This window comes from Amphiura filiformis, chromosome 5 (genome assembly GCF_039555335.1).
Source record: "Amphiura filiformis chromosome 5, Afil_fr2py, whole genome shotgun sequence".
Lineage (NCBI taxonomy): Eukaryota > Metazoa > Echinodermata > Ophiuroidea > Amphilepidida > Amphiuridae > Amphiura > Amphiura filiformis.
Window position 1 is genome coordinate 69,853,816 of NC_092632.1, and position 12,978 is coordinate 69,866,793.

At 37.5% G+C, this 12,978-nt stretch overlaps 1 protein-coding gene across 1 annotated transcript in view; it reads right to left on the reverse strand.

Moving 5' to 3' along the window:
- Window positions 1-301: 301 nt before the first annotated feature.
- LOC140153639 (xanthine dehydrogenase/oxidase-like) overlaps window positions 302-12,978 on the reverse strand; it is a 41,536-nt gene continuing 28,859 nt past the window's right edge. The window contains exons 18-31 of the mRNA XM_072176436.1: window positions 12,435-12,561; window positions 12,020-12,139; window positions 10,059-10,280; window positions 9,756-9,889; window positions 8,391-8,565; window positions 7,609-7,800; window positions 6,912-7,139; window positions 6,004-6,228; window positions 5,387-5,461; window positions 4,139-4,191; window positions 3,412-3,592; window positions 1,208-1,396; window positions 569-736; window positions 302-377 (exon numbers count right to left, since the gene is read on the reverse strand). Coding sequence (XP_072032537.1) covers window positions 327-377; window positions 569-736; window positions 1,208-1,396; window positions 3,412-3,592; window positions 4,139-4,191; window positions 5,387-5,461; window positions 6,004-6,228; window positions 6,912-7,139; window positions 7,609-7,800; window positions 8,391-8,565; window positions 9,756-9,889; window positions 10,059-10,280; window positions 12,020-12,139; window positions 12,435-12,561 — 2,140 coding nt within the window. The 3' untranslated portion in view covers window positions 302-326. The remainder of the gene's footprint in view (window positions 378-568; window positions 737-1,207; window positions 1,397-3,411; window positions 3,593-4,138; window positions 4,192-5,386; window positions 5,462-6,003; window positions 6,229-6,911; window positions 7,140-7,608; window positions 7,801-8,390; window positions 8,566-9,755; window positions 9,890-10,058; window positions 10,281-12,019; window positions 12,140-12,434; window positions 12,562-12,978) is intronic.

Here is a 12,978-nt window from a genome sequence, read left to right on the forward strand (position 1 = left end):
TTCATACAACCCAATACCGAGTGAGGTCTGCCTATCTAATAATGTAGAAAACCTCGCTTTGTATTTAAATCCTCGCTTTGTCATTTTCCTCGGTTTGTAAGTGTATTTCTTTCCCAATTCCTCGCCTTCTGGCTTTGTCATTTTCCTCGGTTGGTACTTTTCCAATTCCTCGCTTTGAATGGGCACTCCAACACACACATTAATAAAGTCTTTCGCGTGGAACTCATATTCTGTCACGCGTATTACGCAGGAGTCTGGTTCGACAGCCATTCCTGCCCGGCAGGTTATTACCTAGATGTATAGCTTATCATGTATAGCTTATCATTTTATGGACGCACAAAAAATGGAGTATAAGTTCCTGGCACTGGCTCCTTGAACTGCAACAACAAATAAAACAAAGGATATTATTATAGTTACAGTAATTTAAACTAAATTATCAGTCAAAAATGTGTGAAACTTGATCAAAAGTACGTACCTAGTGCAACAAGTCATACCTAGAATATTTCCTCAATTTGAATTTTATCCAAAAATAGAAATCATCGTATAGATCCCTGTATGTAGTATATACCTGTTTAGTGAACTGGTCCACGCATGCCATTCTGATTCTGTCCGATGTTGCTGGGCTGTCCAGCCGAAACTCTTCCGATACGCCAGCATCAGCTCTCGCCGAAGTAATGGCATCTTTGATGGCGAAAAATACGGAAGCTGCCAGAAACAAGGGTGGCTCACCAATAGCCTGAGATACAAAACAACAGATCATTAGATTGAACCAAATGTATCGTTTTAATTTGGTAATGGTAATTATATTTACGGTATATATTTGAGGTGATATCCACTAAAATGCAGCGAAATTAAAATCTCAACATCTGTGCAATTGGTTCATTTTCTAAGTCAAAACTTGCACCTAAATGGAATCAGCCAAATTCGTTGTGTTTGTCGGGTCAACAGAGCCAAAATTGTCAGTGAAGTTTCGTTTACTCTACCTAGTTATTTCGGCTTCAAATAGACAGAAACCTTTCCCGACACTTATAACTAATATTATTCTAACATTTCGAGTAAAGAATAACTAATTCGTGAGAAAGTATCAAAGCTTTGGACAGTTGGAAATATCTTGATTGGTCATAACATGTGAACAACTTGCTTTGGAATAACTCATAACTATTATGGTCGTATGGGACAGTCTTATACTTCAAGGATACTATTTTACCTTTGAGGAGCATATTGTGCGGTTGTTTGGGACGCCTCTAAGAAGACTAACGTTGAATTCTTTTGGCACGTCTCCAAACCCAGGAATCTTGTAGAATCCTGGTCCACGAGTTAACAGATGACCTTTAGGATTCCACCGATGATCTTCTAGGGTGAAAAGTCCATAGCCTTGTGTGAAACCACCTTCAATCTGAAAGAACGGTATTAAAGGGTGAAGATGTTGATAGTTAATGTATTTCCCGTTTTGGAATCACTTACAGTATAATATTCTAAAATTGAATTAAGCAAGATCGTAGATACTTACATTTGCTACGTCAAGACAAAGAAAGATTTATTTTTATTGTGTGAAAATGAACATACGTTTACGGCACCGTCGTGATTTACGAACATTATTACAGGGTGTCCCAAAACAAAGAGGCCCCTCATTGCGCCCTCTTTTTCTCCTATTTCAAAACAGTTGGTCAAGTAGATGTTAGTATGTAAATAATGCCTTTACCCGTTAGCTTTAATAAACCGAAACAATTATTTCATTCGGCTCATAACTTTTGAAGATATGCCCTTTTAAAGAAATGTATCCGTTTTTCACTCGGAAGAGGTTTGGCTACTTCAAAGATTGAAAATAAAACATTCCTCGATGATAACTTTATAAAATAACAACTTTATTTTAGGGAATGGGCTTTACCGATGGGCTTATGGGTTATGGATTTTGTTAAGTGTCATTAACCCTAACCCTACCCGAGGTTTTTTGGCTATCGGAAGGGAAAGAAGGAACGAAAAAGGAGAGAAGATGAAGAGGAAAGTCACTTGGCACCCCCGGGATTCGAACCTCGGACCCCTCGCATGCCACGCAGAAGATCCCCAGCATGTAGCTACACAGGTGACGTTGGCCCGGCCAACGATTCCCTGGGTATATATGACTTGGTCTGATTGCGTCATCAAGTCCCGTGGAATGCATGCACGCAGAGCGGTTTTAATAGTGAGCTTTAGTGAGTCCTAGTTCTGTTAGGGTTAAGAAGGCATATAGGGAAAATATGCATGGTGATTAACCCTAACCCTACCCGAGGTTTTTTGGCTATCGGAAGGGAAAGAAGGAACGAAAAAGGAGAGAAGATGAAGAAGAAAGTCACTTGGCACCCCTGGGATTCGAACCTCGGACCCCTCGCATGCCACGCAGAAGATCCCCAGCATGTAGCTACACAGGTGACGTTGGCCCGGCCAACGATTCCCTGGGTATATATGACTTGGTCTGATTGCGTCATCAAGTCCCGTGGAATGCATGCACGCAGAGCGGTTTTAATAGTGAGCTTTAGTGAGTCCTAGTTCTGTTAGGGTTAATTTGTGCGAAATTGATGTGGGATGGGACTTCTTTTGCTATACTTGTAATTACTTATGTGTTTTTTCCGGTTATTATATGCCTTTTTGTTTTATTGTGTTTCTTACTTTCTTACTTTATCGTTTCTTGCTTTCTTTTTATTGACAACATAAGTCATTTCTCTTTTTGGAATAAAAGGTAGCCCTGAAAAGGGATGTTTAGTTTGTCTTTGGTTCTTTTGAAGTGAGTTTACTGTGCTGCTCTGCCCTCTACCTGGTTGCCTCCTTGACAAAAACAGGTTTCAGCCCTAGTCCTCATTGCATAAATTGCGTGGCGTACCAACCTTGTGCGCCGGATACTTGCGAATATAGCAGTAATATGTTTGCAAAGATCTTGGAATTTGCCACAAATGAAGAAATCAAGGTCTGGTGATCTTGCAGGCCACTCCACAGCATGACCCATCTAAACCACTCTGTTAGAGTGAAAAACGGGTACTTGTCTTTAAAAGAGCATATCTTCAAAAGTTGTGAGCCGATAGAAATAATTGTTTTGGTTTATTAAAGCCAACAATTTTAATTGTTAGCTTTAAAATAAACCTTTAAAAAGGTTTCTTTATATACCAAAAATAAACCTTTAAAAAGGTTTCTTTATATACCAAAAATAAACCTTTATAAAGGTTTCTTTATATACCAAAATATATTTGATCAACTTTTCAGAAATAGGCGGAAAAGGGTCACCCTGTATATACTTAGTAGCAAACAGTCACTGAACTGCACGATGTAGCGGACTAAGAGATCAAATAGGCCACTGTGGAAAATACAGTGGCGCAGCGGTACGGGCTCTACCTCGCAATCGGAGGATTGCATTATATTCAAGAGAAGCATTCCACCTACCTGTCCAATATCAATAGCTGGATTAATACTATCGCCAACATCCATGACAATATCAGTCCGAATCACCTCGTGGTCTCCAGTCAGACAATCTATCTCGACCTCAGACACAGCAGCTCCAAAGGTAAAGTAGTTGAACGGCATTCCTTCGTTCTTTTCCCAATCATAACCGATATTTGGGGTTCTGTAGTAAGCATAGTCAATTATGTAGGTAAATATACTAGTACATTTACATAACTTTGCTGAGTATCTCTTCTTTTTAATACCGAAGTACCTCCACATGTATTTCAGAAACAAATTATTACAAGCTAATTTTCAAGATATGGGAATGTTTTTGAAAATTAGTGTGTTTTAAGTTGAATAACATGTACATAATGTACATAATGTATTAAAGGAGTATTTCGTGATCCTAACATCCTCTTTTTATGACATTTTGCAGTAGATATCCACGAAAAATGCTTATTCCCAAAAATGTCACTTGATTCCGATTTTGAATTTGTGAGTTATGCATGGTGTGTATTTGCTCCATATGCCACTGTGTTGTAATACAAATTTGACGATATTTTTGCTGAACAAATTAATCTGCAAGAATTTTTTTGTACATAAACAATATGTAGCCAGAGGTTTCCAGTGGTATAAAAAAATCACAACTTTTTGTGAAAAGTGGGGGGGGGGGGGATGAGGCTGTAGATCACGAAATTCCCCTTTAATTTCAAAAATTCACACATACTTGTAGAAGCCAGTAGCTGATAAGCTGACACGATCTAAGTATGCAGCCGTCACCTGAAGAATATCATACGAAGAGAACGGGAAAGAACATGAGAAAAAAGGAATAGTATTCACTGGAGTGGAATTCACAGTGGCAAGACAAGATATGAGACTTACATACATCACCTTATGTTGAGTAATAAGTAAATAAGCCAAATCGGCATTGGAAGTTTGCAATGCATTGTATATAGGACAGTTTTTGGAACACTTTGTCCTTTGGCCTTTCAGAAAATTCAGAAATATTGGGTTTTTTGTACGTACAAAATATAATCTAAAATGTTTTACAATAATTAAAACAAATATAAAAAATATTAATATTTTATAAATTAATTATTTAGTATTTTTAATGATCAATATTACGACAATAATAAGAAAATTAATAATAATAACGTCAATTTTCGCGATATGTCAGAGGTCAAAGTGTCCCAAAACTGTTCTCAAAAACCGGAAGTTAGAATGGCGATTGGGCTTATTGAGAATATAGATACCTATACCGGAGAAATTCTAAGAATTGGGTTGTTCCCGTTGAAATCCATACACCCCCTATAGAAGATAAGGCCTTAATCATGTTGATCTTATACACCATGAGTGTGAATTTCAAATGGAGTGACCTGAATGGGTGAATCCATTTGAAATCTACACCCCTGCGTGGGAGATTAAGGGTGTGTATGGATTTCAACTGGTATTTCCCATTGCTTTTTAGTAGATGTTAGAGTGTGGGACTTGCATATATCGTTACGATGTTTACATTACAATTCCTATGATTCTTGGAGATATTTAACAACAACAGTGTTACACTCTTAACCCCATGAGAACTGCCTGCCGATTGGCCAAAAAGAAGTTTCCATTATCAATTGGACCAATCAGCAACATTGTTAGAATAATTTCACCACGCAAAAATTGGGGTGAATTTTTTGCAAAGCTCCATTCTGATTGCTGATTAAAATAAAGATATCATGTAATTGAGCAATCAGTGATAATGTTAGATCGGCAGGTAGTGCTCAGGGTTTTTTAAAACAACCTAGTCAATTTGAATAGTGAAATAAGATTTTCCCGAGTCAAATTTGACCCAAAATCATGTCTAGAATCAGGTTAAATTTGACTCAGAAAATCTTGTCATGTCTTATTTTACTATCTAGAAATCTAGTCTAATCGGAGTTTTAAGAGTGTATTTCATTTTCATTGATTGATTTTTACAAGATATCCATACCCAATCTTCCCATGTTCCTTTTGGGTTCGCCAGCATAAATGGTTCCAATCTATGCATAAGCTTCTCACAAGCATCCTGGAATGAGAAAATGAAGTATGATAAAAATCGCATACATTACGTTCACGCCTTACAAAATGTTAAATATTTGACTTTCTAAACACCAATCTGTCCCCGAAACAAACTCTTCAAATTATGATTAAAATTGGTTTAAGGGATCTGGAATGAGCGTTTTGAGCGTTTCGACAGTATTTTTTGTGGGACATATCGAATTGCATTCTGAATACGAAGAATGTCTTTCTGATATGAAATAATTTTCATTTTTTTAAATTTTGATATTTTTCACATTTTTGATATTTAACAGTACTCGAAGTAAACTTTATAAATCTGATAATATGTACTTAAAGTGTATGTAGGTGGGATAAAAAGCCGACGATCAATTGAAAATTTTGACCTTTCGTATTGAAGATATGGATTTTTTTCCCAAAAAGACCTAATTTTTAAGACTAAAAAACGCCAATTAAACAATGCCAATTTATATTTTTGAATATACATCTTTGAATAACCCCCGGGAATAACCATGCAGAAGCTTTACCCCTACAATTGTAGTTATCTCATACCTTAACAGCATTTCCATTGAGATCCGAGCCGCTGCTTGCTGCAGTTGGCTGCGTATTGGGTACCAAGTTGGTGCTGGTTTCACTTATAAATATCTTCTTGGCCGGTACCTTAAGATATCTACTTGCTACTTGTATCATCTTGGTATGTAAACCTTGTCCCATCTCCACTCCACTATGTGATACCAGAACAGATCCATCAGTGTAGATGTGTATCAAAGCTCCAGCCTTCACAGATACAGACATTTGTAAAAGGTAATGGCAAATATATATACAAATCTTTACCTATTTTGCTCGTCAATTTTGTTTTTAACTTCATTGTTGCTATTCATTTTACTTATTTTTTTGTATCACCCGTCAACACTTCGACCTTTCTACCCCTTCCTTAAACAAACCAGACATCTGTTGTTTCCTAGCGATACACTACCAGATTCCTATTACTGTCGACCCCAGAGTTACACTGCAGCCCAGCTACTTTGTGGCCACTATAGAGTACCTGTGCAGTACCAATCCAGTACAAGCCTGTGATACGCGTGGTTCCGATGTGTGCACTTTTGACTACCTATCAATAAGGGTGGCAATAACCCAGGAAATCTGGTAGTATACAAAGAACATCGTTATTGTACAAAGAATATTGTTTAAAAACTGTTTGGTTGTTGAATGAATGTCTTATCACCTTGGACCCGGGCAAGTTATACCTGATACGAAAATACGTAAGTACTCGTCTCCAGTTCACCGATACACAAGCAAATTCGTAAGTGACAAAACGTTTTACGGTATTCGCATCCTAATACTACGCGTATAAATCCTATACACTAACCTTACACAAACAATAACCACAACACACATGGTGTATTTTTACTTCAAAAGTCTCTTGTCAAAAGTTCCTCTATATTTTGCTCAATACAAACCTGATTCATGAACTTCTGTACGAAAGCTATTCCAAACTTAGTTGGTACTGCCGCTAAACCTCTCTTCTTCCATCGATTGGCTTTGTTCCAGCTATCCACCTGCTGCCTGCGGGACGCATAGCAACTCTTCTCAAGACACTCTTCCCAACACCGACGTACCGTGCAGTTATTAAGTGTCTGGTTGAAGTGTGTTAGCTGACCCTCTCTGATCAGGTTCAAACTTCGGACCTTAAATTATAAGTCAATCCAACTTATATGTTAATTTGTAAGTATAATGTGATGTAACATCAACTTTTACAATCAAATTATATGTCTTAAAGACACAAATGATAATATAATTGATACAAATTGTAAAACATTTACTGTGTTTTATTGATTTGCTTCTGTACTAGACCGCAAATTGTTTAATTTGTACTCAAACTCAAGCAAGCCGCAAACGCGTCCATATTTTTCTTCCCTCTCTTACACAATGAGGGTCCTACCCTTATATACGAATGTACTCAATAAGACAGTTTTCACATAAATGTTGGCTTGTACATCACGCCTCAGGAGCGTTGCTCATTGTATACTTAAATAGTGGTTCTGACCTACGAGGTGGATTGTTCTTGCAAAGGCAACATTAACGATTTAGCTCATTGGTCATATTCCAGTCACTAGCGATTAGAATATTATTAAGTTGAATTGGTAAAATCCGAACCTGTTCTTGCGATATTCCACACTTCACAGCAATCTGAGACATCCACGTCTCTGCAACAAGCATTCCTTGTGGTGCACCGAATCCTCGAAAAGCGGTATTAGAAGGCAGGTTGGTTTTACAGGTATATCCTGTCACAATAACAGCGGGCAAGAGATAGGCATTGTCTGAGCTTAGTACAGCCCGCTCCATAACCTTGAAGGAGAAGAAGACCATTACTTGCGTATAACCATATCAACCTTGATGATGTCTTTACTTCGCGTCTGATTGTCCTTTTAACCAATGTGTTTCTTCGCTGAATACCCCCTCACTCAAGGTATTTTATTCAAAAGTTGCAAATGTCCTTTCAATGACACGATTAGTTAATACCTTTTCCTGACCGTATTAGTTAGTATCCTGACTGGCTCATATTCTTAGCTAATTGCCGAAAATTCGAAACCGATTGTCACCACTACCTATAGAGTTGCAACTTTAAGCAATAATGTGGGATTTGCATAAAGAATAGATTCGTATTTATTTTCCACAAAAATTTATTTACAATGATCACATTACCCCTTTTAATTTCGAACCAAACAAATAGGCAAAAAGAAAGCAATTGCTATTTCATTCCAGTGCCTACAATATGTGCACTAGCTCGATCGTTATATTGAGCGGAGCTTCACTCACGCAGCTTATACCTTACTATTAATTCAAATTTGGTTAATAGCCTGAGCTTTCGATTCTACCAGGATCTTTATCAGAGGCAGAGAGCTCCGTTTAACTGTTTTAATAATACCAAGACTTACGGCTGGTGACAGGTCCCAACTGATCCCACAGTTCGCGTAGAGGTCTACAACTAATCCCTTAACAATGCCTTCCTTGGTGAATCCAACCTTGTAACGACCCAGATATGGATGTCTTGTTCCACTCATCACCATGTCTTCATCTCGGTCTAACATCGTACGAACAGGTCGGTTAACTCTGCCAATACAATCAATAACTAACATAATAGGTTCCTTGTTAAGAATACCTTCACAATCTGCAATTATGTGAAAATACACTAAGCCAAAAAAGAAACTTAAAATTTTTCACAAGCTCATATCTTAAAATCCTGTCCATCACAATGAACCAAAATTACACACAGGATTACTTCACTACCCTGCTCTAAACACATGTCAGTAACCAAGCAACTGACACAACAGCAAAATTCACTGACATGGAACAGTTTCCTGGACCACATTCACAGTCCAGTAATAGGCACCAGTAATAGGCACCCACCACACGAAATCAGCGAGAATGTGAACAAGGTTCTTGCACAGATGATAATTCCCAAAAAGTAAGCTTAGTGGAATAGTGTGGAACAAGACTGATTTCTTAAAGAAAGTGCGTGAAAAGCAGAAAGCAGCACCGTTTTGTAAATTATCATCTGTTCAACGATTCTCACAGATTTCTTGTGCTGGGTGTCAATTAATGGGCTGCGAATGTGGACCAGGAAGCTGTTCCATATCAGTGCATTCTGCTGGTGTGTCAAATGGACAACTACTAGTACATGGTTACTGACATGTGTTTAGAGTAGAGTATTGAGGCAATCATGTGTGTAATTTTGGTTAATTTTGATAGATAGGATTTTACGGTATGACCTGAAAAATTATAAGTTTCTTTTTTGGTTTAGTGTATAGAGGCCCTGCATGCTTTTATCGATTGGCTCCAAACAAAGGATTGGAACCGGTGTCTTTCCCCGTAATCATGGCGCAGTGCAGTCCATTCAATCAAATGTTGTCATCAACCTATTTAATCGTAGTGCATTTGTTATGTGGGTGGGACGAACTGTCGCGGTAGATTGCAATTATGCTTTTGTTGAATGCATTTGAAAAGTCCGCCATATTTACGGTATGATACGTCATATGCACAACCTCTATTATTTCGAAGTTAATTGAACACAATAACAATTTATAATTTAGCATGTTTTTATAGGCGCCGTCTTTAGGAGCAATTTCAGATTTTTTTTTCTCCTACAATCTAAAGATTGTTCATGTTGTCATTATTATTTTGATGATATCTAGATGCACAAAGGCAATTTCGATATCATTTTATATTGATAAACAAACTATACATGCAATTTTTTAACTAAAACGATGTTTATCTTAAATTATAGTTGTGATTTGATTTACTTATTTGCTGCGATGGCGCAGGCCGCATTGAAGTTGAAGTTTCGAGACTCTTTCCCGCCAAAACCTCCTCCCAGTCGTTTGCTCCGGCAAACAACTCGATTATACGGTACACCAAGACAATCAGCTATTACATGCTGTGGTATAGAGATAGAGTAAAGAAGATGATAATCTATTAATTATCATTAATTTCCAAGACATATTCTTGATTCACAAACAATTGTAAAGCAACCAACTGATTTTGGTTAACCTTTTAGATATTCTAACATATCTCCGACCGAGACTCTGAAGATGATGCTCACTTACTTGCGTGTGCGAAAGCGACTGCGATGACATAAAGATTTCCATCTCATTTGATTCGCCTTTAGGTATAGCCAAACTGCACTGAGTCTCCAAATAGAAGTGTTCTTGTCCTCCTATTCTGACTTCACCTTCAATGATATGATCTGATGCTTTGAACGCCTCTTCCACGTCTCCTTTCTTCACTATCAAAGGGTCCTTAAGGAAGGACTGTTTCTCGATGGCATCCTGTATACAATCAATGAATACGATCTCGCTAGATTTCTATACTGCGCCAATAAAGTATCCTTACACTTGGAAAAATAATCACAATTTCCAAACTGAACAATATTGGAGTAAAATTGTTTTTTTAATAGATGCACTATCTAATCCTGCACATTATGACACCACATTGAATCCAATGTGACTTCAAGAAGTAAAGTTACAAGCATTTGATTAGACGAAGGTCCAGTTTCAAAAGTGACAAACTGGCCTATTCAAAACTCCACAGACCACAAATCTGGTTTGAGAGTGGCGAATGGCTAATTTATGCGTTTGGCTTTAATTTAAAACAAAAGGAACAAAAGAAAACTGAAACAAAAGAACTGATAAATAAAATGAAAGTTATGGAAGGTACAGAGAAGTCAAAATTGAAATAAAAACTGCTTTAAATAACGCTTCATTGAAGAAACTGTGTTGTCTCTTTGTTGCGCTTGTTGGAATCTTTTGCGCCTTGTATAGGCCAGTTTGTCACTTTTAAAACTGGACCTTCGTCTATTCAATTGCTTGTAACTTTACTTCTTGAGGTCACATTGGATTCAATGTGGTGTCATAATGTGCAGGATTAGATAGTGCATCTATTAAAATAACAAATTTACCCCAATATTGTTCAGTTTTGAAATTGTGATTATTTTTCCAAGTGTAAGAATACTTTATTGGCGCAGTATAGTCACATTCGGACAGAAATCAAATTTGACTCAATACGTGAAAATTGGACACGATTCGAACTTTTTTAAAAGAGTATCTTTTCGTCGAATAAGTGGGCTATTCAAGAAAGTAACGGAGGCTCACATCTTCTTCCAAATTCAAATTCATTCACTTCCATTCTATTTTAAGTACGGTATTGTCAAACATGTATAAAAATATAAAAATCTATATAATAATACTGGTAGTCTGTCTGTCTGTCTGTCTGTGACTCTGTCTGTCTGTCCGCCTATTTTCTCGGAGACTAGGGGTCGCACGTTCCTCAAACTTGGTGGGTGGGTGCAGCTTGACCCCACACAGAACAAGTTTGTATTGGTTAGTGGGTCAAGGTCACCCAAGGTCATCCAGGGGTCAAATTAGTAAAAACTGTTTTTCTCAGGGACTGGGGGTCGCACGTTCCTCAAACTTGACGGGTGGGTGCGTCTTGACCCGGGACAGAACAAGTTTGTATTGGTTAGTGGGTCAAGGTCACCAGAGGTCATCTAAGGATCAAATTAGTAAAAAACTGTCATATGGGCATGCAACTTGGTGGGTAGGTGCATCTTGACCTAAGACGGAACAAGTTTGTATTGGTTAGTGGGTCAAGGTCACCCAGGGGTCACCTGAGGTCAAATTAGTAAAAACTGTTTTCCGCCTATTTTCTCGGAGACTAGGGGTCGCATACGTTCCTCAAACTTGGTGGGTGGGTGCATCTGGACCTCAGACAGAACAAAGTTCTTTCGGTTAGTGGGCCAAGATCACCCGAGGTCATTTAGGGGTCATCTTAGGTCAAATTAGTAAAAACTGTCGTATGGGCATGAAACTTGGGGGGTACAATCAACTTTTAGAGTCATATTCTTGGACGACCATTTTGGGGTCATCCAGGGGTTATCTGATGTCAAATTAGTAAAAACTGTCCTATTGGCATCAGTCACCATCAGCCAGGTAACCGCGACAGCCGAGAACCGCCAAATACGGGTAACCGTCTAGTGTTACTATAATAGTTGTTCAATAACTTGGCCTACCTCGATAGTAATTATTGGTTCCAGTTCTTCATATTGTATTTTAACCAATTTGGCAGCTCGTTGTGCTATTGCCTGATTTTCAGCTACGATGCCCCCTATGATCTGACCAACACAATGGACCTGTAAACAAAACAAATGACATGGCTGGGTGTAAATTAGGCGATATTATTATGATCAAGAATCAATTTCAATTTTTCAAATACCGTTTTAAAGTCCCGGATGCATGATAGTCTGACTGATACACACTTTTCCATAGTGATGAACAAGTATCGATTCATGTTTTGGTTAGCCTCTCTAGGCCTGAACATTACTTTGTATATTAAGGGATCTGGAATGAACATTTTGAGCGTTTCGACAGTAGTTTTTGTGGGACATGAATGCACATCAGACATATCGAATTGCATTCATTTCTTACCTGCTTAGTGGCAAATAATTCTTCATCATGTATTATGACACCAATCATATTGTCTCCAGGTACATCAGCTGCACTTACATAGGTATGGACACCCTCAATGGCCAAAGCCGCCTCTGTATCTACCGCGCTAGAGAAAGATGATGGTTAATATTATTAGTACATGTATATATTATTGTAATTATTATTAATATATAATGTTGTTAGTATAATTCATCAAATATTTTCTTAATTATTTTTATCACTTTACTATAAGTTTAATTACTACACTACTGTCATCATCACCACCATCATCATCATCTACTATTAGTTTAAACATACATTATTTTACACTAATTAAAGGAGTATTTTGTGAACACCATAATTAGATATAAAAAAAGACTTTTGGAATACCCTGTACATTATATTGATTATTATTGTATATATAATTGACTATTGTATTCAAATAAATCATCTTTAATCTAAACATTTACTCAGGGAAAGATACATATCCTGTACCTATCAGTTGCAGTTTATATTTGCATATGATAACAAATAAGCATATCAA